This window comes from Osmerus eperlanus, chromosome 12 (genome assembly GCF_963692335.1).
Source record: "Osmerus eperlanus chromosome 12, fOsmEpe2.1, whole genome shotgun sequence".
In the NCBI taxonomy this organism is placed as follows: Eukaryota; Metazoa; Chordata; class Actinopteri; order Osmeriformes; family Osmeridae; genus Osmerus; species Osmerus eperlanus.
The window spans coordinates 270,426-294,729 of NC_085029.1; the positions used below are offsets into that span (position 1 = coordinate 270,426).

Below are 24,304 nucleotides of genomic sequence, written 5' to 3' on the forward strand. Positions count from 1 at the left end.
CGCAATGCGTGCGAGCGAATTTTTGGGGCATTTATTTGAGCGCAAAATAGTTTTTTGAGCTTTATGTAAAATAAACATTTTACAAGCCGTTCTTCAATTGGTAAAATCTTGTCTAGAGAAGGTGATGTATTTTTGTCTCTTAATTTTTCCGCCCTACGTACCTTGCGTTTCTTAGCCTGGTTTAGCCAAGGAGCTCTCCACCTTTATTACTCATTTAAAAACTGGCTTTAAAAAAGCTGGCGTCAGTTACTTGTAAAATGCATAGATAATGTTTAACAGTAACATCTCAATTTAGCTTGCACCTAAGTTAAAACATATTTGAGTGTGCTAACATTAGCAATAACGTCAGCTAGTTTGAGGTTTATGCATAGGCTAACCATAAAATTAGCAGCACATTTCCCGTATTTAACAATGATTAAACATGGGCTTACCTGAAAGTGATGCACGGGCACCATCTCGCAGTCTCTTTCTTTCTTTTTTTCTTCCCCTGACTCCTGTTATCTTTTTAAGCCCATTTTAGAAAAGTTGACCTAGCCTACTGTCAAAGTTCGTCAGGCCACTGAGATAGGGAAGGGCACCCACAGCGAGCTTGGGAAGTTTTTTGGGGGGGGCACCATCGTAACTTTTTTTGAGCATTTAAATAGGCTATATCTCTTGTTCTGCCTGTTTTGTAATATACGTGCCTAATATTTATATACTAAAATAATATCGGCATTATAAGTATTATAACTATGATGATTTTTCAGTTGGCTAATTTCTGGTGCCCCCTCAGGAGTTGGTGCCCTACGCACAGAGCGTAGTACGCGTTATGGGAGCGGCGGCACTGGCTACAAGACTACACAAACACTGTTTTGACGTGATTTAACATAATATTTTGATCGAACGAGTTGCAATAAAGTACTCACATTAAGGAAAGTTAGGACTGCGTTCATAACGTGATATAGCGTCACTGTGTCCAATCCCGACCGGTTTTTAGCTAACATTCTGAGAAAATGCCACTTCAAATATTGATAAAAATAATCGTATCACGTTTTCAGCTGATTTACTGATTTCACGTTAAGCTTTAACTTCTTACCTTTCGAGCTAAATATTGTTTAAAAATTTAGAGTTAGCTTAGCCTTTACTAGAGTCGGTCAAAAGACGCTGGCGCCGGTAAATTAGCCGTGCGCTACCCTTGTCCAAACCCGACCGCACTTCTAAACACTGGCCGCTGCTGTTTTTCTGGGGATATTAACTTGATCCAGGGTCACCAAACTGACCATCAATGCTGTCAACATATCCAGGGACGTAGTTATGTCCTCCACAATAAGATATCACGCTTCAACATCTCCAAACTGCGATAATATCTCAATTTGACTGTATACCACCACCTGCTGGATGTTTTGTTGAACTCTTCTCAAAGTTTGCTAGCCCCCATCCCTTCCTCCCCTCGACTACAGATCACGTCACACATGATCGTGTATTTTCATTGGCAAGACAAAGTAGTGTTAAGCTAGCATTGAAATACACTCATATGCTAACCCATAGTAGCAGTACGATGACAACAAAGACACACTTGTCAGAGTAAAGATCGTCGCCCAAGCGTCGCCCGAGTGTCGCCGAGTGGTCTTTCGGCCAAAGTAACTGTCCTATATTATTTAGACATGTAAACTGAAGGATTCTTTTTCTATGTGTCTATTCCAATATGTAATGATGGTAATTCAATGACACAAATCTGTGTTCTAGAAAGAGTGGTCTGGAGTCGCAGAGGTCCGATAATATCAGCTTTAATGCAGCAGTTGGAAATCAACAAGTACAGAGCTCTGGGGTTGTCTACGTTTCCCTACCCGCAACAGAGTTTTGGGCTGGTTCACGAAGTCCAACTCGCTATCTGTCCATCCCCAGCATATATGTATACAGTGCAATTGAAAAACAAGTATCAAAAAAGGGTTGAGCTTGTTCTCTCGTGCATCAGGGAGTTGTTCTTGCCTACGCGTCCCACCTGCTCGGGTGCCGTCTCCACCCGGTTTCAAGGTTGTTTCTGAAAATGAAGAGATAGAGACACAAAGAACAGCCTGCTTCCCACACCCAGTGTGAGACCCAATGTTTGAGCCTGAGCACACTTCTAAGTTCATAACTTTAATAAGCACAATGCATAACTTTAATAAGCACAATATATTCTTTAATCCCTCTTTTGATCTCTGAAAACACCAGAGATCAATCAACATAGCCCGGACCAACCACCGCCTCCTCGTCCTGGTCAGCCAGCCCCAGCAACGGCATTTGGAACCCCTTCGTCGGGTTCTCCTCAGCCGAGACAATGATCCTGTTACACAGGGACCTGATACATGGGATACAGCAACAATCATGTTGATATAGCACACTCTTAAGTAAAATAGCGGAAACCTTCTTAGTCCAGTACAATTCTAGTGTGGTCAAGCAGTATCACTCTTGGCCTTGTCGTAACCCTCTTTTCTGGACTCTCACATTCGTAGCAATAGCAAACGGTTCACTGGCCCTTCTCCACCAACTCCTGCAACGTACGACTGGATTCTGGAGCAGCACAACACATGCTGCAGTGGTACCACGTACTTCATTTCCCCAGCACCCTTAGGGCGTGCAAGGTTCTCTCGATGACCTTGAATGGTCCTGTCCATAAATGTACAACAGGCTTCCCCGAACACCTGATGATGTATTGGGGCAGGTGGGACAGGGTCTTCAAGGGGAAGGGGGGGGGCAGACCACTCCTAGGTCTGATGGGGCATAGGGGCAGATGGGGCAGGGTCTCCAAGGGGAAGGGGTAGATCATCCAGTGAGAAGGGGGGGGACAGGGTCTCCAGGGGAATGGGGCCTTAGAACAGGGGTTAGGTAGTCAGACCCGCCGGTCTGACTCTTCCTGAAGCAGAAAAGAGTTACAGTCCCAGCATCACCTTATCTCCCATGATCAAGCAGTAACTGAGTCAAATGAGATGCAAACAGTAAGGTGTGACAACAAACCCAAATTAAAAAAATATCCCATTACCGATTACACAATGTTGACATACAAATCAACAATAATGATGAGACTATGCAGCGTTATGGCCAAGTGGTGTGGACACACTGGACACAGTGGGAAAACCCTAATGATGTTATAGGGGAAAACCCACCGTCACTCCAGAGTGGACATTCGACATCCATGTATCCACGGCAGACCTGGACATGCTCACAGGCCCCCTTCACCACATACATACAACTTTAGCCAAGCTTTTAGAATTGCAATAAAATAAACTAAATTCGAAACAAATAGAAAAACCAGAAATTAGACAGGATATTTTAAAGTTCTCATAAGATCCCTCCTTTCATTGATAACTTTAATCAATACCCAATCTCCTCGTTTGACTCCTCCACTCTTTGGTTTACTGCTTCACCTGGAACAGAATTTAGCAGAAGACATCTCTTTTCTAGTTAGCATTTTTTTATAAAATTGGTTAACCATTTGATTCGCCTCTTCATCATGCTATGTGAAAGGTTTAAGTTGTGGTATTACATATGATCTCCAATAAATCAATTCAAATGGTGTTATGCACCTGGTATAGGACTGGGAAAGACTTCAGTTCACATAGTAAACATACTGTATCTATAATTACCAGGCAGTATTTTCCCTTCAGTTTTCTTATTGTTGAGCAAACACATGTAACAGCATCTAAAAAACGAGCCCCCATATTCAACTCCTATTAGTCATGCCTAGAAATGACAATCTGTTTCTTTGTTCCCTTCTTTAGAAAATCAACTGTTAGTCTAATTTATTTCACTCCAAAAAACCTTTTCTGTCTTTTAAAACAGTTAAGTTTAAGACCAATATTGTTTTAGATTATCTATTTTACCAAATCACACCTCTTTTTATCAAAGATATGATAAAAGCAATTTTCATTATGCCAAACCAGAATCTGTATGCGTCTTAAATGAAATATAGACCAAATAATGTTCTTAATGTAGCTATTAACCAAACATTTTTCCCAAATATATTTTCTATAAAGGTCAGATAGGTAGAACTTCATAACTCGTTTTGCTGCAGTTCAAAACGAGCCAATTAGCTCAAACCATCATAACCACAATTTATCAGACTTGATGAGTCTTCCCAAATTATTTCAGAACTGAATGTTATAATAATCCTCTTCATGCACTAATACCATTTATCAATACAACATTATCACAGCCTAACTGTTTATCCCAAACAGTATGCCAGGCTCTGATAAAACTCTCAAATAAAACTTAAAACCAAATTACAATTAAACTCCTAATAAAAGTACATTTAGTTATGTTCTCTTTCTCATTTTTAACCAAATTATATCTAATACCTTTATCAAAACTCTTAAAAACCCTAGATTTTACTATTTTGACTTAAAATGTTATCCCATATACCTTTCCAATTGCTTCCTCATAATTTTTCACATACATTTCCTCAAACCATTCTTTGACCAACACAGCTGGTTTGCTCTAGTATAACTCTTCCAATTGTATTAGAACCAATTTATAAACCAGGGGTTCAATTTCTGCATTTTTACTGAATACCCTCACACATCACAGATTTTCCGCCCATAAATCCAAGTTCTGGTCGGAAAGGCTTCAAAAAAAAAAAACCCTCCCTGTTTGGCTAGGAATTATAACAAATGTTGATCACGCATTTGTTAACCACCAAACTTGGGATTCATCTAAACGAACACATCTATCAGCATTAATACTCACATAATTATGCAGAACTATACCCTCTGGGATCACCTTTGTAAGATCTCAAGTAACAGGACTCTTTTAGCCCCCACCTTTCTCCAACTCTCCTCAGGATTTCTGTAACTTCTTGGTCAAAGAAAAAAGCACGAGATTGATAAAAGTGAGTGATCTCACAATTTGACAATTTCTTAGATTTTACACTGAAGGCAATTATGGTCCTTGGAGGACACCTAGTGGATATTTTTTTATTTTTTTATTTTTTTCTAAAGAACGACAGATCTGTTTAAAATACCGTTCAACTCAACCCGACTCCACACAAATATTACTTTTTCACATCAATTCAATTCTGTAACCCTCTTGTACCGGAGAGGACAAAGAAAAGACACACCACACTCCTCTCTATTTTTATTAAACTCAATCTGACTCCACACAAATAGACAGTGAAAAAGACAAAGACAACGAGTTTAGGGACTCTAACCCCTGGAAAGGACTCGAACCTCCCCTTGGACAAGGACAACGAGTTTAGGGACTCTAACCCCTGGAAAGGACTCTAACCTCCCCTTGGACAAGGACAACGAGTTTAGGGACTCTAACCCCTGGAAAGGACTCTAACCTCCCCTTGGACAAGGACAACGAGTTTAGGGACTCTAACCCCTGGAAAGGACTCGAACCTCCCCTTGGACAAGGACAACGAGTTTAGGGACTCTAACCCCTGGAAAGGACTCAAACCTCCCCTTAGACAAGGACAACGAGTTTAGGGACTCTAACCCCTGGAAAGGACTCGAACCTCCCCTTAGACAAGGACAACGAGTTTAGGGACTCTAACCCCTGGAAAGGACTCGAACCTCCCCTTAGACAAGGACAACGAGTTTAGGGACTCTAACCCCTGGAAAGGACTCGAACCTCCCCTTGGACAAGGACAAAACACCAAAACGGTTGATTTCCCACCACTGTTGGTTTGACTAGGTACGATGAAACATAGTAATCGTCTAAATTTGGTTCTCAGTTTCGAATAGCAGTACTTTGAATTAACAGGTGTCTGCTTACCTTTTTTTATGTTGAGGCCTCTGACGATTACGTCTGTCTCCTCGCACCGGTGTATGGGTCTCTCCCCCGATCCGTCGGTCGGGCCGGAACCCTCTGGACTCCCTCTTTTCAGCGTCGGGGTCACCAGTTGAAGGATTATTTTTCTATGTGTCTATTCCAATATGTAATGATGGTAATTCAATGACACAAATCTGTGTTCTAGAAAGAGTGGTCTGGAGTCGCAGAGGTCCGATAATATCAGCTTTAATGCAGCAGTTGGAAATCAACAAGTACAGAGCTCTGGGGTTGTCTACGTTTCCCTACCCGCAACAGAGTTTTGGGCTGGTTCACGAAGTCCAACTCGCTATCTGTCCCTCCCCAGCATATATTTATACAGTGCAATTGAAAAACAAGTATCAAAAAAGGGTTGAGCTTGTTCTCTCGTGCATCAGGGAGTTGTTCTTGCCTACGCGTCCCACCTGCTCGGGTGCCGTCTCCACCCGGTTTCAAGGTTGTTTCTGAAAATGAAGAGATAGAGACACAAAGAACAGCCTGCTTCCCACACCCAGTGTGAGACCCAATGTTTGAGCCTGAGCACACTTCTAAGTTCATAACTTTAATAAGCACAATGCATAACTTTAATAAGCACAATATATTCTTTAAAACGTCCATATATGTTCATGAAATTTTACACGTAGATTGTTTGGTATGCCTAAAATAATACTAATTACACTTTGCTGGCGATAGCAAAAGAAAATGCTGGCAAAAAGACCGGAAACTGAGTGCTATTGTCCAAACCCCGTTCGGGTTTGGACAATAGTAGTTTACAGCGGTCGGGATTGGACACAGTGACGTTAACATTTTAGTTGACATTGTCCAGGGCCCCTTAGATGTCATGTGCCCCTGGGCAAGTGCCCAGTTGCCCTAATGGTTAATCCGGCCTTGTCAAGAGTGCTGACAGCTGATTATCTAGCTGTGCTCCGACTGCGTGATATGACGATATGCTAGTGACGCGCTAAGGTCTCTGAGTCTCCTGCATTAATAAGATTCTGCCCTATTAGCAAGCTACTTTTACTAATGTTTTGTTAGCAATTGAATGGTAATGCAAGCTAGCTAAAAACATTGTTAGTTAGCTCGGCTAAACTGGTTTTCGTAGCAACAGAAATCAACAAATCAGATCAGTCGAACTTTATTCAGAAAGGGGGGGATGGCGGGAACATTAAAGGTGTAGGTACAGTAAAAGTGAAATGGAACGCGTCTTTCTGCCTTGAAGCTGCGTGCGCATCATCATCAAGACCCCATCTATATGTAAAGATAACATCCAAGCTAACAATTTCGCCAAATATGACTGCAGCTTTGTATACCATATGTACTGTGTTATGGTTGTTTGAGTTAAACAACTTGCTAAATGAATTAAATGTCTGTTAAATGTCAAATCCAACTATAAATGTATAAAAGAGAGAATTCCAATCAAATCTGAATTTGTTTTAAACCTAGAGGTTTAAAAGGCTACCTTTGCCTAAACTGACATGCACCAACTCAGAGAACTGAGTTTCAACATCCATTTACACATTTAGTCTCTATTTGTTACTCGACTCTTAAGGCATGTTTAACTTAATGTCTGCACCTCTCTGTCACCAACTGTCTCTGGAGTGGGGGGTGGGGGCTTCACAGGGTGTCTACAGGTATAAACAAGTTAAATGTAAGACCTTTTAATACCACTTCCAAATGAAATTGAAGACCAAATTTACGATGGAAATACAAATCAAAAGTGGAAATATACAGTAATCTTTCCAAGTAAACACTGATGTCTGTTCAATATGAACAGTATGGTAAAATGACAATAATCGGTTGAGTTTAAGAACATTGACTAAATGTGTGTAATGCGAAAGGATAACACAAAAATGTAATTGCTGTCCTAAATTATATTTATTATTACACTATGGTGGAAATGGTGGAGCAGAAACTAACAATTCCATGAATCCCATGGAAACAAAGGCAAATGTGTGAGATGTACTGATGTGGAGCACAAATCATCCAAGAAGCAGTACTTCTCTTGAGTGGTTTTTATTCAAATGAATAATCATTGGATTCAGGTCAAAAGTCTATCACTTGAACTGGTTTCATCACTTAAGACACTCAAAGTCAGCAGCTTGGCATACTGGGACATGGAAAGGATTAAACATTTAGACTTTCATCAAAGTAAAAAATGCTGGTTTGTCCTTTTTCATCAAGGGAGGCAGGGAGGCAGGCAGGCAGGGCAGGGCAGGGCAGGGCAGGCAGGCAGGCAGGCAGGCAGGCAGGCAAGCTGAATGAAGCTGTCCAGCTAGAGAGGGATAGTCCAGCAAGGGGTCTGTGATCCTCTCAGCATTATCTGTTGTTGCTCTCAGCATCCTCTATTGAACTCTGTTGAGCAGGCCTCTGCATGACCCTCCAGACCTGTAAAGTGAAGAAAGGATCCATGTCAGTTCAATTACATCCATCTACACTTGACATAAACTACAGTTTTGACAGTGAAATGCAGTGGCATTACTTGAACTTGAATCCAAATGTGTTGACCTGATGGAGACCCATGCAAAGTCACTCAAAACACGGGTTCTATTCCAGGCTCTGGCAAGAGTATTTAGCTCTAAACTGGTCAATATATACACATCTGACAAAGACCTGGGGCCCGTTCTCCGTACGTCGCTTATTACATCCGAGATCAAATGACACATCCAAGATGACATCATCTTGCTTATCATGATCTGGCTAATTCGGTTCTTCGAACACACTTGTTGTTTATGATTAGTATAGCTGGATTGAGTTATACGTTGGTCTAAAAGTTTTTTTTTTTTCATACTTTCATATTTTCATTTATCATCTTTAATGTCATATGATGTGGTTTCAACAAATGTATTATGTAAATGATACCCTCACAAAAAAACGATAGGCTATCCTCTCAAAAAGTATAGGCTAGCATATCGCGCTGTGCTTAAGGAGCCTCACGCAATGAGCAATTAATTCGGTTTCATGTTAAATTCTGGCAATTATTCTTGCACCTTCTGCAACAGGTTCCTGTACTAAAAACGGACAAGACATGTCTGTGACAGACTTCCTGTATCACCTCTGCTTGTAAAGCCTCAATCTAATCGTGTTTACATAAAATAAACCTGCTACCGAGCAGGTTTAAATTTACGGACCTGTTGCTATGACAGCAAGTCCAGGATGAGCTTCGAGAACCGAACAATCCAAGATAATGACAAATCGTCAACAATCAAATCCAGCTAACTGAGTTAGCGACGTACGGAGAACGGGCCCCAGCTCGACCTTTGCCTGTAAACAGTGATTCTGACTGTCAGACTCAGAGACCTTTAAATAGCCTGACTTACCTCCAGGATCACAATGACTCGTATTGAGAGACTTGTTGCTCTTGTTGGTTAGTTGTAACGGTTTCAAATTCTTGTACTCGCTGTGAAATACTGTTGATTGTTTTTTCTACAGGTACACTCTTGTGGGGAGTTTCATGTTGTTCAATTGTAACTTGTTTAACTGCATGCTCTTATGGTTCTTCCCTTTGGCACTTATTTGGTTTTCCACAATGTATGCTTCATGTTTTGGCTGCTCGCAATGTTTGGGGCTATCTCGTTGTTATGATCAGTGACCTATGCTATTTTGTAAAGCTCTCTCTTGGAAGTCGCTTTGGATAAAAGCGTCTGCTAAATGCATAAATGTAAATTGGCGAAACTAGCCTGGCTAACGTAGGTCGCTTTCTCAGGGCATATGACGAATGAAACAGGCTCGCCTTGAAAAATCAGATATACTGGCTATATTTAGCAGGCCCTTGTCTACAAAAAGCCGTCCTCCCTGACGTTTTTGGAGTAGAATTGAGTGAAATACAAAATTGTTTACACACTGCCAGTGGGCGAGCCGAGCCTGACTCTGAGGCTAACGTCAAAACAATGTACTCCCAGGACGCAGTATCACTCCAATTGCAAGTCCACAAATCACAAAAATAATCGGAGCATCTGGCTAAAAGCACAATTCCCACATCTCCTAAAGGCTGCCCTCCTCGACCTTTTTCATGTAGACCTAACTGTAAAATGGTGAACTTATGAACATGACGCCACCAAAACATGGCTGCCGCCTAAGCCTATGCGGTCTCCCTGGCGCATGGGCTTATTACAAAAACGTTCACGCCCCAAATCAAAATTCTGAGCCGAAAGGTCTGTGGGGAATTGCTTTTTCTCCTAAAGGCTGCCCTCCTGGACCTTTTTGATGAACAATTCGCCAAGATGCAAAATGACTCACTAATTAAAAACACAGAGGAAAAAAGCTAGAGCTACAGTAGCTACTTTTCGAGTTCGGTTTTCCGTCACTTCAGACTCACGATCTAAAGGTCTAAAAGTGCTAAAACCTTCACCATAATTCAAGAGTAGTGTACTTTTGTAGCCGATGTGTATCGGTGAAACTCACTCCTCAGGTATGTAACAGGCCACCCGCATCAACGAATAGCTAGCTTTTCGTTGGCGTAGTTGGTAGTGGTGGCGCTTGGGAAGCCAGAGGTGGTAAGTTCGAACCCAGTGCGGGACGATTTGCCCGATACCTCTGACGGAGCTTGCAAGACCACGTCTGTTACACTGGTGCCGTGACCCGGATCGCTAGGTTAGCATCAGCTAACCGGCCGGAGTGAGTTTGAGGGGTGAATGTAGCCGATGTGTATCGGTGAAACTCACTCCTCAGGTATGTAACCGGCCACCCGCATCAACGAATAGCTAGCTTTTCGTTGGCGTAGTTGGTAGTGGTGGCGCTTGGGAAGCCAGAGGTGGTAAGTTCGAACCCAGTGCGGGACGATTTGCCCGATACCTCTGACGGAGCTTGCAAGACCACGTCTGTTACACTTTCACGAAACCAATCATTGATTCTAGCTTAAAATGTGTAAAAACAGGACTTACCGAACGTGGCTGCCTCCAACACTATCAGGCGATTCCAGTTGAAAACAACATGGCCGCCGAAATTTTTTTTAATATTCGTAACGGCGAGCTGCGATTGGAAGCGAAATGAAACAGGAGCTAAAAACAGAGCGTGGGGGCTTGGTCAGCACACAATTTCCAGAAAGGATGTGTGTGCGTCTCGCCAAGCTCGCGCGTGTGTCAAGTAGGGTGACCACCTGTCCCGCTTTGCGCTGTATCGCACAGCATTTTCAATATGGGACGTGCGGGACAAGCATAGAGTTAATATAACTAGAGGAAGCAACTTTTGTCTTCCAAGATGGCGTCCCCATTCATTTCTATGAAAAGTGCTCAGTGGCGCAGTGAGGCAAGCGAGAGTACGAAACTGGACCGCGCCATCTTTCCACTTCCGACTCTTCCGGTCTTTGATTTATTAACAAAAAGATATTGTGGCAATGTGAACATTTACATAAATACACTTCTTTCAGCCATTTTGTATTGCATTCCTTATTCAATTTCACCCTATAGAAAGACATGTATTCTACAAATCTGCAACAATTTTCAAGTCGATTGGATCTATGGTTCATGAGGAGAAGGGTTTTGAAGGTTGTACCAAATTTGGACAGTACAGCTAAATCTATCATGGCGGACCCAATGGGTTCTTGAGGCTTTTTTGTTCCCCATGAGAAATAAGGCATGCCAATTTTCAGGCATTTTGGAATAATGGGGCGCTGGGGAAATCACGTAGACTTTGGGCGTGGCTTATAGCGCCACCTATGGGCGTACATGGGCCATTAGCGGTCTGGGAGTAGTGAGTGACCTGGTGTATCATTGGGCCAAATTTGAAAAAATCGGGTCAAGGACCTTTTGAGCTATTGAGCCATTTAGCGGAGAAGAGGAAAAATAATAAGAATACTAACAAAAACAATAGATTCCCTCCTACCGGAGAAACCCTAATTAATGGTGATTCAAGGTTTTTTGAGATTAGAGGTTGAATTCTTGTAAACCGAAATCCCCGCAAATGGCAAACAAAGTTTGCATTGCATTAGCATGCCGTCACCTTTCCTCCCTCTGTAGCCTACGTGAACAACTCCACCAGGTGCGGCCATGGGCACTCGTCAGCCGGTATTTCTTTGTCATTTTCATGGTGGCTGTCATTAATCTCCATCATGTGGTTGGTTTGCTTCTCCAAACCTTCAGTTCTGTCCATAAATTAACTGTGCGATTATTATGATAAACTCTCTCTAAAACTTGCTGCAGCAGGGACCTTTTTTTCTGTCCAAATATCAGGGTTTTAATTGGTTCATTTGCGATCAGTTATCTTTATTGGCTACTGAGATGCCGGTCAAATGTTTGAATATTAATTCAAATTGTAGGCTATAGGCTACTCAGTAAAGAATTGTGATTTTAAAAGTAGAAAAGTAGATTACTTGGATTAATTTATACTTAAGTACAAATATACAATTACAGACTTAATAATCTACTCATAAAAGTACAAGTACCCCCCGAAAAAACTACTTAATTACAGTAATGTGAGTAGTTGTAATTCGTTACTTCCACCCCTGCATTAATGCTTAATGTATGTGTGACTATTGTTTTATTAACACTTACTGACAATGCAATTCATGTTTACTAATGTTTAAAGCTTTTACTCATTGTTAGTTAAGACTTAAATGTTTCCCATTGCCACGATGAGGTAAGCATATGGACTCAAACACAAGGAAAAGCAGACAGGCAGGATCAAAACTATAGTAATTATTTTAGCAAAATCAGGAACATGAGAGAACACTCACATGAAGGGAGACCAACAAACAACAATGAACTGACAACACTTGGCTTGCTGTTTGTCTTTAGTTTGTCCCTTTGATAGTGGAGATGTGCTGTGGTATGGTGGAAACCATGGGTTTAGAGTACACTGGCATCTACAGGGTACCAGGCAACAATGCCATGGTGTCCAGCCTTCAGGAGCAACTCAATAAGGGGATGGAGATCATCACCACCGAAGAGGTCTGGTTATGTTTAGACAAGTGTGAATGTGTGCCAGATAAAGTAAAACATACATCTATAAATAGCCTTTTACAAATTCATACCAGCTTTCTTCACAAAATCAATAATAAACCATTGGGTTGATATGTTTTAGGCTTAGACACTCTGAGACAACAACATCTAATTTCTTTCATCCACAGAGATGGCAGGACTTAAATGTCATAAGTAGCCTGCTGAAGTCCTTCTTCAGGAAACTTCCAGAACCCTTGTTCACAGATGGTAAGCTCATAACAAGAATGAAACCCCCCTCCACTGAGAATCCCTTCACCCTTCAAAAACTGTGTTTTATGTGTATCTGTATTCATGTTTTAATTGAATATGTTTGTTTGTCTGCATATCATGTTTGTGCATGTTTTTGAAATCAGCCAAATACAGTAACTTCATCGATGCCAATCGGCTAGAAGATGCAGAGGACAGACTTAAGACCATGAGGAAACTGGTAGGTAAAACAAGTTATAAAATATATATATAATTTTTTTAATTCATTTGATATTTTATAAATACATTTAATTATACATTAAATGTATAATTATTGTATTCTATATCTATTTTACCCCCATTTAACTTCATTATTACCATGTGCACATGTACTAAGTGCCATGATTCCCCATGTAATTCTACATCTTCCTCGTCTATCTTCTTCTCCAATCCATCTTTCTGTCAGATCCATGATCTACCAAGGCACTATCACCACACCCTCAGGTTTTTGGTTGGCCATCTGAAAACAGTAGCTGATTATTCTGACAAAAATAAGGTATGCCACTTCCCTGTCATTCCTGACTGCAATGTCATAATTGTAAAATAACCCTGTGCAAAGCTCATCTTATGCACACTATTTCATTCTTCTCCATTTCCACACCACCCAATTCCTCATTTTGTCTCGGTCTATCCTAGATGGAGCCTAGAAATCTGGCTCTAGTGTTTGGTCCCACTCTGGTTAGAACATCAGAAGATAACATGACTGACATGGTCACCCACATGCCAGACCGGTACAAGATCATTGAGACACTCATCTTACATGTAAGAACTCAAGCTCCTAACTTACTTCAGACGCTTTGGACTTGAAATAATCAAATTTTGTAACTATTTCTCTTTTTTTGTCTAGCATGACTGGTTCTTCAATGCTGGAGCACTGGATAGAGATGAGAAGGTAGACAGTAAACCTGACCCTGACACTGATCCTAACCCAGCGGCGTCGCTAGACCCTTTTTACTCGGGCACAATGCCCAGTATATATCTGCCGTGCCCCAGTAAAATCTCAAGTTTGAGTTTTACAATTTACTTTATTTGTCAATGCATTCATATAACATTGATAATCCTGGAAAAAGGAAAGCAGTATCCCCATCAACGCTTGTAAAATCAATGCAGTTTAACTGAAAACACAAACTGATGCGTGCCAGCAGCATTCCATGTCCGTGCACTTTTCTGTGGTTGCTATAATAACTGCAGTGGCACAAAGAAGTACAGGTGTCGGCAAGCACGTCAGAATTGAGGCAGGCTAAAAAAAAAAAAGATTACGAAACTAAAGAAAGTTTCTAAATAATGGGCCTACCGATCATCTTATTTTGACTCAAACATAATAACATCAAACCAAAACATATTACATGAAGCTCCAACATTTTTATTTGTGCTCAAAGTATTGCGAAATAAATGGTCTCACATTAACTTTTGATGTCCCTAAAAAGGCTATCAAACTTATATCCCTGAACTGTACACATAGTGGGTTAAGCAAGGAAAGTTTGTATTGTGCATTGTGTTGCACACTTCTTGTATGCAGCAAGCTTGGAAGAAAAAAAAGGTGATATGAGTAATGAGGGGCCTGTGCCCCAGTCGAGCTTTATGTCAACAACCCTGCCTTAACCCCAGTAGAGCGTTATTCTAGCAACAACCCTGCCTTAACCCAAGTAGAGCTTTATGTCTAGCAACAACCCTGCCTAAACCCCAGTAGAGCTTTATGTCTAGCAACAACCCTGCCTTAACCCAAGTAGAGCTTTATGTCTAGCAACAACCCTGCCTAAACCCCAGTAGAGCTTTATGTCTAGCAACAACCCTGCCTTAACCCCAGTAGGGCTTTATGTCAACAACCCTGCCTAAACCCCAGTAGAGCTTTATGTCTAGCAACAACCCTGCCTTAACCCCAGTAGGGCTTTATGTCAACAACCCTGCCTTAACCCCAGTAGAATCGCACAAGGCAACTATACAACAATAATGAACCAGCAGTAGTTTCTGGACTACAAAAGTGAGACTGTACATGACACTGGGTCTTGATATTCACAAATATTTAATCTCATTCTCTCTATTTTGTCTGTGTTTGCACTTGCATGTATGTGTGTGTAGGCCCCAGTGGATAAGAGAGACATGCTGCCTGTTCCAAATATTGACCACTTACTTTCCAACATCGGTAGGACAGGTGTGCTTGGGGAAACCTCAGGTGAGTGTGGACCCAGAGAACCCAGGGGATACTGCACATGATAATGATAACATTAAGGACTACTGCACATGCTAATGATAACATTAAGGACTACTGCACATGATAATGATAACATTAAGGACTACTGCACATGATAATGATAACATTAAGGACTACTGCACATGCTAAAGTACTGCACATCTGTACTTTTTCCACTCCCACCGTTTCATTTCTGCCTGTGTAAACTTATTGTTTCCCAATTACTCTTTTTCTGGACCTTCTTGCACACCTATCCTACTGTAGCTGAACCTGTGGATCAATTTCTTCGGTAGGAGCATGACTACCTCAAGTTACATGTGTGTGTTTTCCTGTCTGTGTTCTCACTTCTCTATTATTCTATTCCTTTTCTGGCTTCTAACATCCTCAAGTATTATCCTCAAACAGTATCTTATAGTACTGTTGAGTGGTTGGATATCAGCAAGTACATAACTTGTGGCCTCTTTGACCTCCCAAATAAAATGCTACCTCCATTTCATTTGCTAATGATCACCATGTCCTTGTAAACTTCTCTTTTTTGACTCTAATGCAGTTTCCACCACCAGCGATTCAGTTAAATCAAAGGTAAGCACTATTACTACCCAGATCTTTATTTGGAGTTGATGGTGTTAGATTGGTGATTGATGGAACTATTTTGTCTGGATGATGATCATTGACTGATCTTCAGCTCACAGACTATCCTGCAATCAACCATGTCTGATCTGGGATCTGTGTTTAAGGTCTCATTGGACATCAAGAAGGACCTGAGTGCCAGAGACTTCCTTCCATCACTCATCTTTACAGCCACCCGGAAACGCAAGAAATGTCCCAGTACCCATCAATTGGGAAGCAGCTCTGGTGAGGACTCTGAGCACGAGCCAATCAAAGCAAGCAACTATGGGGGAGAGGAAGAAAAGAAGGGAAAGGACCAAGAGCAAGAGCATGTGTCTGAAGGACTGAACCGTCCTAGAATAGAAAATAATGGGGAAACAGAAGTGAATAAGGGTAAAAAGAGGATAGAGGAGAAACAATCCCTGTTTAGGGGAAGTGGGGTGACAGTGGAAAGAGAGAAAGAAAGACCTGCAAGAAATATTGTGCGTCGGGATGAAGGGGGGTTATCCACTAAAATACCCCAGCCTTGTCCTAATAGCTTCCTATACTCACACTGTCAGTCCCCCAACATCATCACCAGCACCACACAAATGAGGCCCCAAGAGGAGCTCACTGCCCTGCCCCTCTTAAATGTCCCAAGCCTGGCCAAAGCATGCTCAGTTTTCCCCTCCTGGCTCTCCCATCTCAGACTGCCTAGCCTCAGCCAAGCTTCAAGTCTTCAAAGAGCACCGCAGACCCAGTGGGACCAGACACTGCCAGTGCGTTATAGGAAAAAAAGAGGAATAAGAGTGAGGGCTGTGTCCATGAATTTAGAGATGGAACTTGGCAAGGATGAGGATGGATTAAAAAGTAGAAGAGGAGAAAGGGTTGAGTTACTAAGATCACCAGTGAAAGAGCAGTGTCAGCACGGCAGCCCAGTGGAGGCTTCTCAGCGGGCCACAGTCCACCCAGTTACAGTTCCCGACAGCACACTGTCAGCCTTGGCTCCTGGCCCTCTCTTGACGATAGGGCCTCCCTCTCTCTCCCACTCTTCAGCTGGACGGACAGATCAGGATCCCCTCTATCCTTCCACCATAGTACTACGGAAAACAACCTTAGAGGCTCATAAGAGGAAGGCATGGCGCCGTCACACAGTGGTAGTTTAAAAGTCAAAAGCACTAGCCCTTACCCACATGCACTGGAAAGTGTAAGTACAGCATTCACTTTTTCCCAAACCAAAGGCAAACTGAATTAGTGTCATTGTCAGACACATCCTGAACTGCTTTGGAGCTTATACGTATAAGAGCAAAAATCTGGTTGACATTCTCTATACTAGCCTTTGGTAAAATTATTGACGGTAGGCCTGACAGAAAAGACAAGCAGATAAAAGTGTTTACTTAAAGGGATACATCATTTTAGAACATGTAAGGAAACAAACTATTCCTGCACAGGTTCACTTCTTAGCTAAAACTAAGGTAATTTCCATAGACTAGCTCTTCCATTTACCATATCTCTTTACTAAACTCTTTCAAAGCTGTGAAACAGGAATAGTGATCTGTTAGGTGTTTAAAACATGCATTCTTTCACTCCTCAGTGTTCATAATGCCAAAGTTTCCTTGAATTAATTGCATGCTACCTATGGTGTACATATCAAACACATTATTCAAAGAAGCATTGAACAAAGCCTATTGTACCTGTCTGTGTAATGTGTTTGGTCAACCCAGATATTGGGAATACCACTCTCTGGCCCCCCATGACAGGAACAAAGTATCTGTGGCAGCTCAATAAAGTCATGCCAATATTTACTTTTTACAGTTGTGGCCATTGTAGCATGTCCAATCATCATTACATTACAAGTGGAAAGACAGACAAGATAAAGGGAACCAAGCATACAGTGTTTTGTGTATGAGTTAACACTTGCTAAGAGTGATTCTGGTTGATATTAGTTTTACAGGCATAGTATTTTCATGGGAACAGTTAAAAAAGGGTGGCTTGAAATTAGCCTAACTTCCTCATATCCAAAACCTTAAAGTTTTACCGGTTATTCTTTCTGCTTTGTTAGTTTCTATGTATCAGTACAGGAAATTATGTTTGTCTGAAACCAAGATGGTGGTGAATCAGCCTGTATTACTGCCAACATCTGTCCTACAAGCCTATTCCATTGTCTCTTTAATAGTTTGTCTGTGCTCTTGTGCATGGACTACATGTATGTGGGTGACTGTGTGTCTACCAACTTTGTAACAGTTGTACAAAGCCTTGTCAAGTTAACCTGTGTATACTGTATATTCTACATAATATATTAAATTATTTCTTTTGAAATTAACTTGTTCTTCATATAATTCTTTTATATATTGTCAGGAATGTCTCCTAAAACATTTGAATCACTAAAGTACGTCCAAATTGTTTACCTGTTGCTTGCTTTTTGTTGATGATGACCAATTGGCCATTCTGGCTTTTGTGACCACCATGGTTTTTATTGAGATCAAGCAGAAGTATTTCACAGAAGTTGTTCATACAACAATAGCTTTGAAAAGTTATTTTTCAACATATAAGGTGTTGCCCTTACAAATTGTAAGTCTACGCATTCACATACAGCTCAATCAGAATTTCCACACTTAAGGTCTTAATTAAGGCCACATAGTTTAGTCCATTGATTTACCACATTGTGTAATGCCGAGTACACACCACAAGATAATCGGGCTGATTTTGGGCCGATTTCCCCCTTCCGACAATCCTAGGTAAGGTCCCGATTATCTACAAATTTATCTTATCAGATTTTTCCATGGTGTGAGGATTGTTAAGAGTGAAAATATTTTAGTGTGTACCCCGCATTAGATTTGTGCATCTGATGAGTTGATAATGTCAACATAACATGAAATATGAACAAATCTCTGCGTGCTCAAAATGAAAGGTGGTCGCTGTGTAATGATGTCCAACCAAACAGTGCATGCATTAAGACAGAACTCTGAAGCTTCTGTCACATCGGGATGTGGTGTTTTCTTTGCCCTCTCCTCAGGAGAAACACCAAGCCCTGAGCCACGACAGGCCACAGCAACAATAGGATTAGCGTTCGAACTGACACGTCAAATGGCCACCAATTCTCACCCTGAGGAAAAACTAAATTATTTGTTTGGCAAAAAAAAGAGGACCATCTATGATTTTTTTTCATTCTTTACAGATACATGGTTTAGTTAGCGCCCTTAATAGTCTTACCTCTGACTCTGAGATGGGGGCTGCATTGTGCTGTATGCATGGTCTCCAATCAGTATTCTCAAACTGTTTCAGAGAACATTACATTGATACAAAGAGAAACATAACCAAATGGTTAAGAAACATGTAAATGATCTGCAATGTTAACCATAGCTGTCCTGTAGCAATGTTGTGGGCTACTTTATAGACCTTGGGGGGGGGGGGGGGGGGGGGGTAATGAACATACATGTGCTGCAGCCAGTCTCTCCACCACCTCCAGTCTGTCCATGACGCTCCTCATATCCTCCCTGAGCCTCTGCAGGGCTAGCACAATCTGCTGCTGCAGTAGAACGTCCTGCAGCCTCTCAGCTCCTCCCTCTGACCCGTCTCCTCCCCCTCTGCCAGCTCCGCCCCCAAACTCTGCCCCCCCTGCGCCTACCTGCCTTGGGCCGCCTGGGGTAACACCACCTAGAAAGACAGGGCAGGTATGCGAGTCCACATATAGCATCCATGCACATTGTACCTGTACACAAACCTGTAAATAATGCAAATAATGATGGTCTCTTACAAGTCGTAGAGATGTTAGATGTAGGTCCTCAAGTGCACCTAAAAAATACATACTTGCTAACAAAATAAAAACAGTATTATATAACCGTGTCTTTTCAACTTACGTTCTCTCCATCCATGTTGCATTCCATTCCTTCCAGCAGCTCGACTTCTCCTGATGGGCGGAGCCTTTCTATCCTCCGCTCCTTCTCCACCTTTCCCCGCCCCCATCTGAGTAGCCTGGGGAACAGCCGACTCCTGATGTTCTCCGACTGAGGACGGCCCTGAAGAGGGATGGCCACTGTAAAGACCATTTGATTTGGGGATGTCAACCTGTTTATAAAAATGCAAACACAATAAACACAAGACCTCAAACAAAGTATGTACCTGTTATGGTACCCTAACGTTAACCCTGTTACCGGTGTAAATGTTTTGCTCAAGAAAGCGATATGGTTGTTGAATCGTTAAAAATTTGAAATGAAGATAGTTGTGAATTATGAGGAGTGACGGTAGTGTACAGCTGTGACCAAAAGTATTGGGAGCGACATACATTTTGTGTTTGCAAAGCTTGCTTGGCCTTGGCATAAAATGACTGCTAACATAATTTCAGTATGTCATATCATCAGCACAGAGGAAAGTGTGAACTAGTTCTAGCCAGGTGAAATCACTATCATTCTGATTGGATTTTAAGAGCAGATTGACTGCTGTAAAAGAGGGGACTATTTGCATACCGTATTTCTTTGAATAAACGCTGCAGCGTTAATTAAATAACGTTCATTTTTGGTGCGGCGTTTATTCGAGGGCGGCGTTTAATTAGCAAGAGAGATTTCGTGAATTGTAGATGCAGTGCAGCCATAGACAACTTCGTTGCTGGCATTGTGACAAATGAATCCTGCAGCTAAAAACGCAGGTTACATTTAGGCTACTACCGCTGACCCCCTTGTCTATTCTTTGTTTGTCTATGAGTGCGGCAACTCCCTTTCTCATTGACTATCAATTAGGTGTGCGTTGGTAATACAACGGTCTCAAATAAAAGTGTTCTACATTGCGTAGAAATCTGAAGCAGCATGCCTAAACGTTCATACATGTTAGCTTTCAAACAGAAAGCTGTGCAGAGTTATGTACATGTGTAATAAATACTCGGGTTGAATTTAACCAATTAAATAACCGTTTTCAGAATGTTTTGGTGCTGCGTTTATTCGAGGGCGGCGTTTATTACACAACGTTCATTTTTGGTGCGGTGTTTATTCGAGGGCGGTGTTCATTCGAGGGCGGTGTTTATTCTAAGGCAGCGTTTATTCGAAGAAATACGGTATATAAAAAAATGTCACCCCAAAAAAGCTTTAAAAAATATGAAATGTGCCTTATTGTATTCCAGTATTATATAGAAACATGTGAAAACATTTTCCTCAAATACTGAACCTGCAAACTTTGCAAAATACAACATTTGTCATTGCCAAAACTTATGGCCACGACTGTACTAGTAGAGATATTAGCACAATTCACCTTTACATTGTCAAGCAGCTCCACAGAGTCACAGAAGATCTCACTCTCCGAGTCACTGGTCAACACCACCCCCTCATACTGCAATATATCTAGAAGTACAAAACAACAAACCGAAAAGGAATATCACAATTTTGTTTCTATCTATTGATTGGAAATTAGCTTAAGGAGTTCACATGGACGTGCTTTATCCATTTGTTGTATTATACTGTAGATGCCAGATTGACAGATAGGTGCAGTGTGACGCACCCTGGGGCTGACTGGTGGAGGTGACCTCTGGTGTCTGACAGGTCTCCTGGTCCACATCTGGACCCTGGAAGCTGGGGTTCTCTTTAGAGCTCTTGCCATCCCCAGCTTCTGTTTGAATAGCTGACTGATAAGTGTCCTTGATGTCTAAACAATTACATTTACTTATAGGCAAAAATACAGACACATCACAGCTCACTGACCTTCAATCATACTCAGCAGTGACACTGGTGGTCTGGGCATGTCATGGATAACAACGTATAGAGGCTCAAAATGGTGAAACAGTGATGCCGTCTTTTCATTCATAGGGATGGTATCAATAACCTAAGGAGGGGAGATATAGGACTGTGTGCCTGCAGTTGATACACAGGTCGTACGCATACATACTTCATTAGTAACGATGACCAAGGCATACTTTACCTGTTGAGCTACTTTCTTCATCTCTTCCACATACTCAGCCATGGCCTTTTCACTCTTCATCTCTCCTAACCGGTTCCAAACATCCCTGTGGATGCAGTGTCAGCCAACATGTTTTCATCAACAAATATGCAGTGGTCCATGCACCAAATACACATTCAAACCCTAACTCACTGTGGCAGTTGTGGAAGAAATGGGATATCCTTTGTGCTTATGTTAACCACAATTAGTAGATAAACTATTACCTTATCATCTGTTCATATGTTATGTCTTATCATTCATGTGTTCTGATGTTCTATGATGTAGCATCCGCATGCCTATAATAACAAACAGCTTTTGGCTGTATGTTATCTTTATTTCTCCCTATTTACTACACCGTTCTCTGGCCTTGAGAGCAGAGGGAGACAAGATTGAAACCTAAGTCTGCTGTGTTGTCATTTTTTGTCAGACGTCTGGTTATCTCTTCCAATCTGCAGATAAATAATACTTTATAAATCCAGAACTCAAATGAAATGCAGTGTGACGCACTGCATTCTAGTGAATAACTTTTTTCTTCATCACAGTGCCTTTCAAAAAACACATATGCAAACGCACCATTTGTAGCGCCCCACTGGGTCCCAGAAGCCTGGCCGGGGTATGTTACAGGGGCCACACATGGCCTGCTTGTAGAGGCTGTAGAAATTAAGCATCACCTTATAGGAGGGCCGATAGGAACCTGTGAGAGTTAGTAACCCAGTTTTAATAACACTCACTGACTAACTGAGCCCATTTATACTTTACAATGTAATAGTTGTAATGTACCCATTTAGCAAATGCTTTTATCCAAAGCGACATACAATACAGCAGGGTTCTCTAATCCTGGTCCGCGAGGGCTGCTGTCCTGCATGTTTTAGATGTTTCCCTGCTCCAGCACACCTGTTTCAAATTAATGGGTTGTTATCAAGCTCTGTGGAAGCCGGGTAATGACCATTCATTTGAATCAGGTGTGCTGGAGCAGAGAAACATATAAAACATACAGGACAGCGGCCCTCGAGGACCAGGATTGGAGACCCCTGGAATACAGGGTGAGATTTGAACCTGCAACCTCTTGATGCTCTATCACTACTTTTGTGAACAATTACATTTTGTACTGAAAGAATATTTTTCTCTGACAGTGAGTAGCCTAGCCTATCAGTCTACGTTGTTTACTGTTTTCATTGTGCATTCTGTCAGATGATAATGAAAAAATAGATTTTCAATTTGTGCGTTCATTGGCTCCTGCACTACATCTACCGCAAATCAGTCGTCACAGGGATTACAGAGAAGTCAGTCAGTCTGTGGTTTAAGTATTATTCTTTATATAAAATTGAGTTATTCAAGTTAGTTGTTTATATAAATTGGAAAATATATATAATTTGGTTAAAGTTACTTAAAATGTGCCATTGGAATAATGAACAATACACTTAGGCTAGTTAAATTATAGGAATTGTCTTAATACAGGGTTTATAAAGGGTTCCCACAGCAGACAGAAAAGGTTTGTCAAAATTAACTTGAGACTCGCCTAAGACCAAAGACTTGAGATATGGCCATAACCAGGCTAAGGATAAACTTACCATAACTAAGACTGTGTTCTATGCACATCATATGTGATGTGCATAGAATGTTTTGCTAGTTTAAAATTGCTCATAGAAGCTATCTTCTCTGATTTGACTAGTTTACTTTTCATAAACAACAACTGAAACTGAGTCACAATAGTTAATCATTAAAATACAATTTACATTGAAGTAAAGGGTGGATGTAGCTCAGCTTACAAAGTGTTTACAAACAACCCGACTCCCCTACTTACCATGTTTCGGCAAATTATGAATAACGTCGACAGCGGTCTGAAAGCGCTTTTGGTGGTCTAAAGCTTCTGACATTGTAAACGGGACCAGTATAGCAGTTTATGTATCTCAACTGAAAAGCTAAGTGCCATCGAACTGGCAATGGGACAGCAACGTGATTGCAATGTCAAAGTGGCAAATCAAGCCACCGTAGACTGGAAAGAAAAGAAACAGACAAACGACACGTAGGTATGTTAGGCTATTTGGTCACGATACAATCGTTCAACGTCACGTCAGCAATGGCCAAATAACATGGAAGAGAGTTATAAAACGTTTACCTCACTTGTTCGCCGCCCTTCTCTTGTCATGGCTGATAAGAAGCACACTTAGTCGATAATAAAACTCGTTATTTCTGGTTGAGCAGATTGCAAGTTGAAAAAGAACACTCAATTTAGGGAGAGCATTCATTCATTGTAGGATTTAATGTAGGCCTATCAGTTTGTTGTTGAAAACGTGGGTTACTTGGTCAGACTTCCGCGAGTCTTCTTCTGGAATGCAACCAACGTAAATGAGGTGCGTTACCGCTCCCTACAGGATGAATACTTTTCAATTGAGCTTGTCTTAATTTCTGTTTGTAATCAGATTTTAGTGATGTATTACTGCTTCCAGAGAATATCTAATATAGAGAGAACCATAGATATATATAAACATATCTTATTGAAAAAGTAAAGGGTGTGGAAGTAGGCCAGACATTATTAGAATAATATGATGTGTATTTGAGATTTTTTGAAATAAATTTGAAAAAGATATTGAGATTAGCGAGGATTTCATGCTATTTTCAGAGATTAGCAATTAATTGCGATTTTCTATAATTA

At 41.3% G+C, this 24,304-nt stretch overlaps 2 protein-coding genes across 12 annotated transcripts in view; one reads left to right on the plus strand and one right to left on the minus strand.

Moving 5' to 3' along the window:
* LOC134031485 (rho GTPase-activating protein 23-like) overlaps positions 1–18,129 on the plus strand; it is an 82,315-nt gene extending 64,186 nt beyond the window's left edge. For 6 of the 8 annotated variants that reach the window (XM_062475122.1, XM_062475120.1, XM_062475123.1 and 3 more), the window contains 10 exons: positions 12,498–12,650; positions 12,830–12,908; positions 13,055–13,128; positions 13,354–13,443; positions 13,584–13,709; positions 13,795–13,839; positions 15,027–15,120; positions 15,689–15,720; positions 15,876–18,052; positions 18,085–18,129. In XM_062475122.1, the coding sequence (XP_062331106.1) occupies positions 12,498–12,650; positions 12,830–12,908; positions 13,055–13,128; positions 13,354–13,443; positions 13,584–13,709; positions 13,795–13,839; positions 15,027–15,120; positions 15,689–15,720; positions 15,876–16,892 (1,710 nt within the window). In that variant the 3' untranslated portion in view covers positions 16,893–18,052; positions 18,085–18,129. Of the gene's footprint in view, positions 1–12,497; positions 12,651–12,829; positions 12,909–13,054; positions 13,129–13,353; positions 13,444–13,583; positions 13,710–13,794; positions 13,840–15,026; positions 15,121–15,402; positions 15,428–15,688; positions 15,721–15,875 lie in introns of all 8 variants that reach the window. The other 2 variants (XM_062475124.1, XM_062475118.1) reach the window with 2 other exon arrangements.
* Positions 18,130–18,172: 43 nt separating this feature from the next.
* acbd4 (acyl-CoA binding domain containing 4) lies at positions 18,173–23,974 on the minus strand. Of its 4 annotated transcripts, none has more exons than XM_062475145.1 (11): positions 23,768–23,974; positions 23,453–23,644; positions 22,222–22,342; positions 21,631–21,715; positions 21,414–21,534; positions 21,214–21,318; positions 20,968–21,056; positions 19,587–19,794; positions 19,163–19,383; positions 18,940–19,002; positions 18,173–18,832 (listed from the first exon to the last, which is right to left on the minus strand). In XM_062475145.1, exons 2-11 carry the CDS (start codon positions 23,523–23,525, stop codon positions 18,704–18,706), a joined length of 1,215 nt encoding a protein of 404 aa, XP_062331129.1. In that variant the 5' UTR covers positions 23,526–23,644; positions 23,768–23,974; the 3' UTR covers positions 18,173–18,703. The 4 variants fall into 4 exon arrangements, with proteins under 4 accessions (XP_062331129.1, XP_062331130.1, XP_062331128.1 ...); XM_062475146.1 differs by having other exon boundaries at positions 20,974–21,056; positions 21,214–21,321; XM_062475144.1 differs by having other exon boundaries at positions 21,214–21,321.
* Positions 23,975–24,304: the final 330 nt, after the last annotated feature.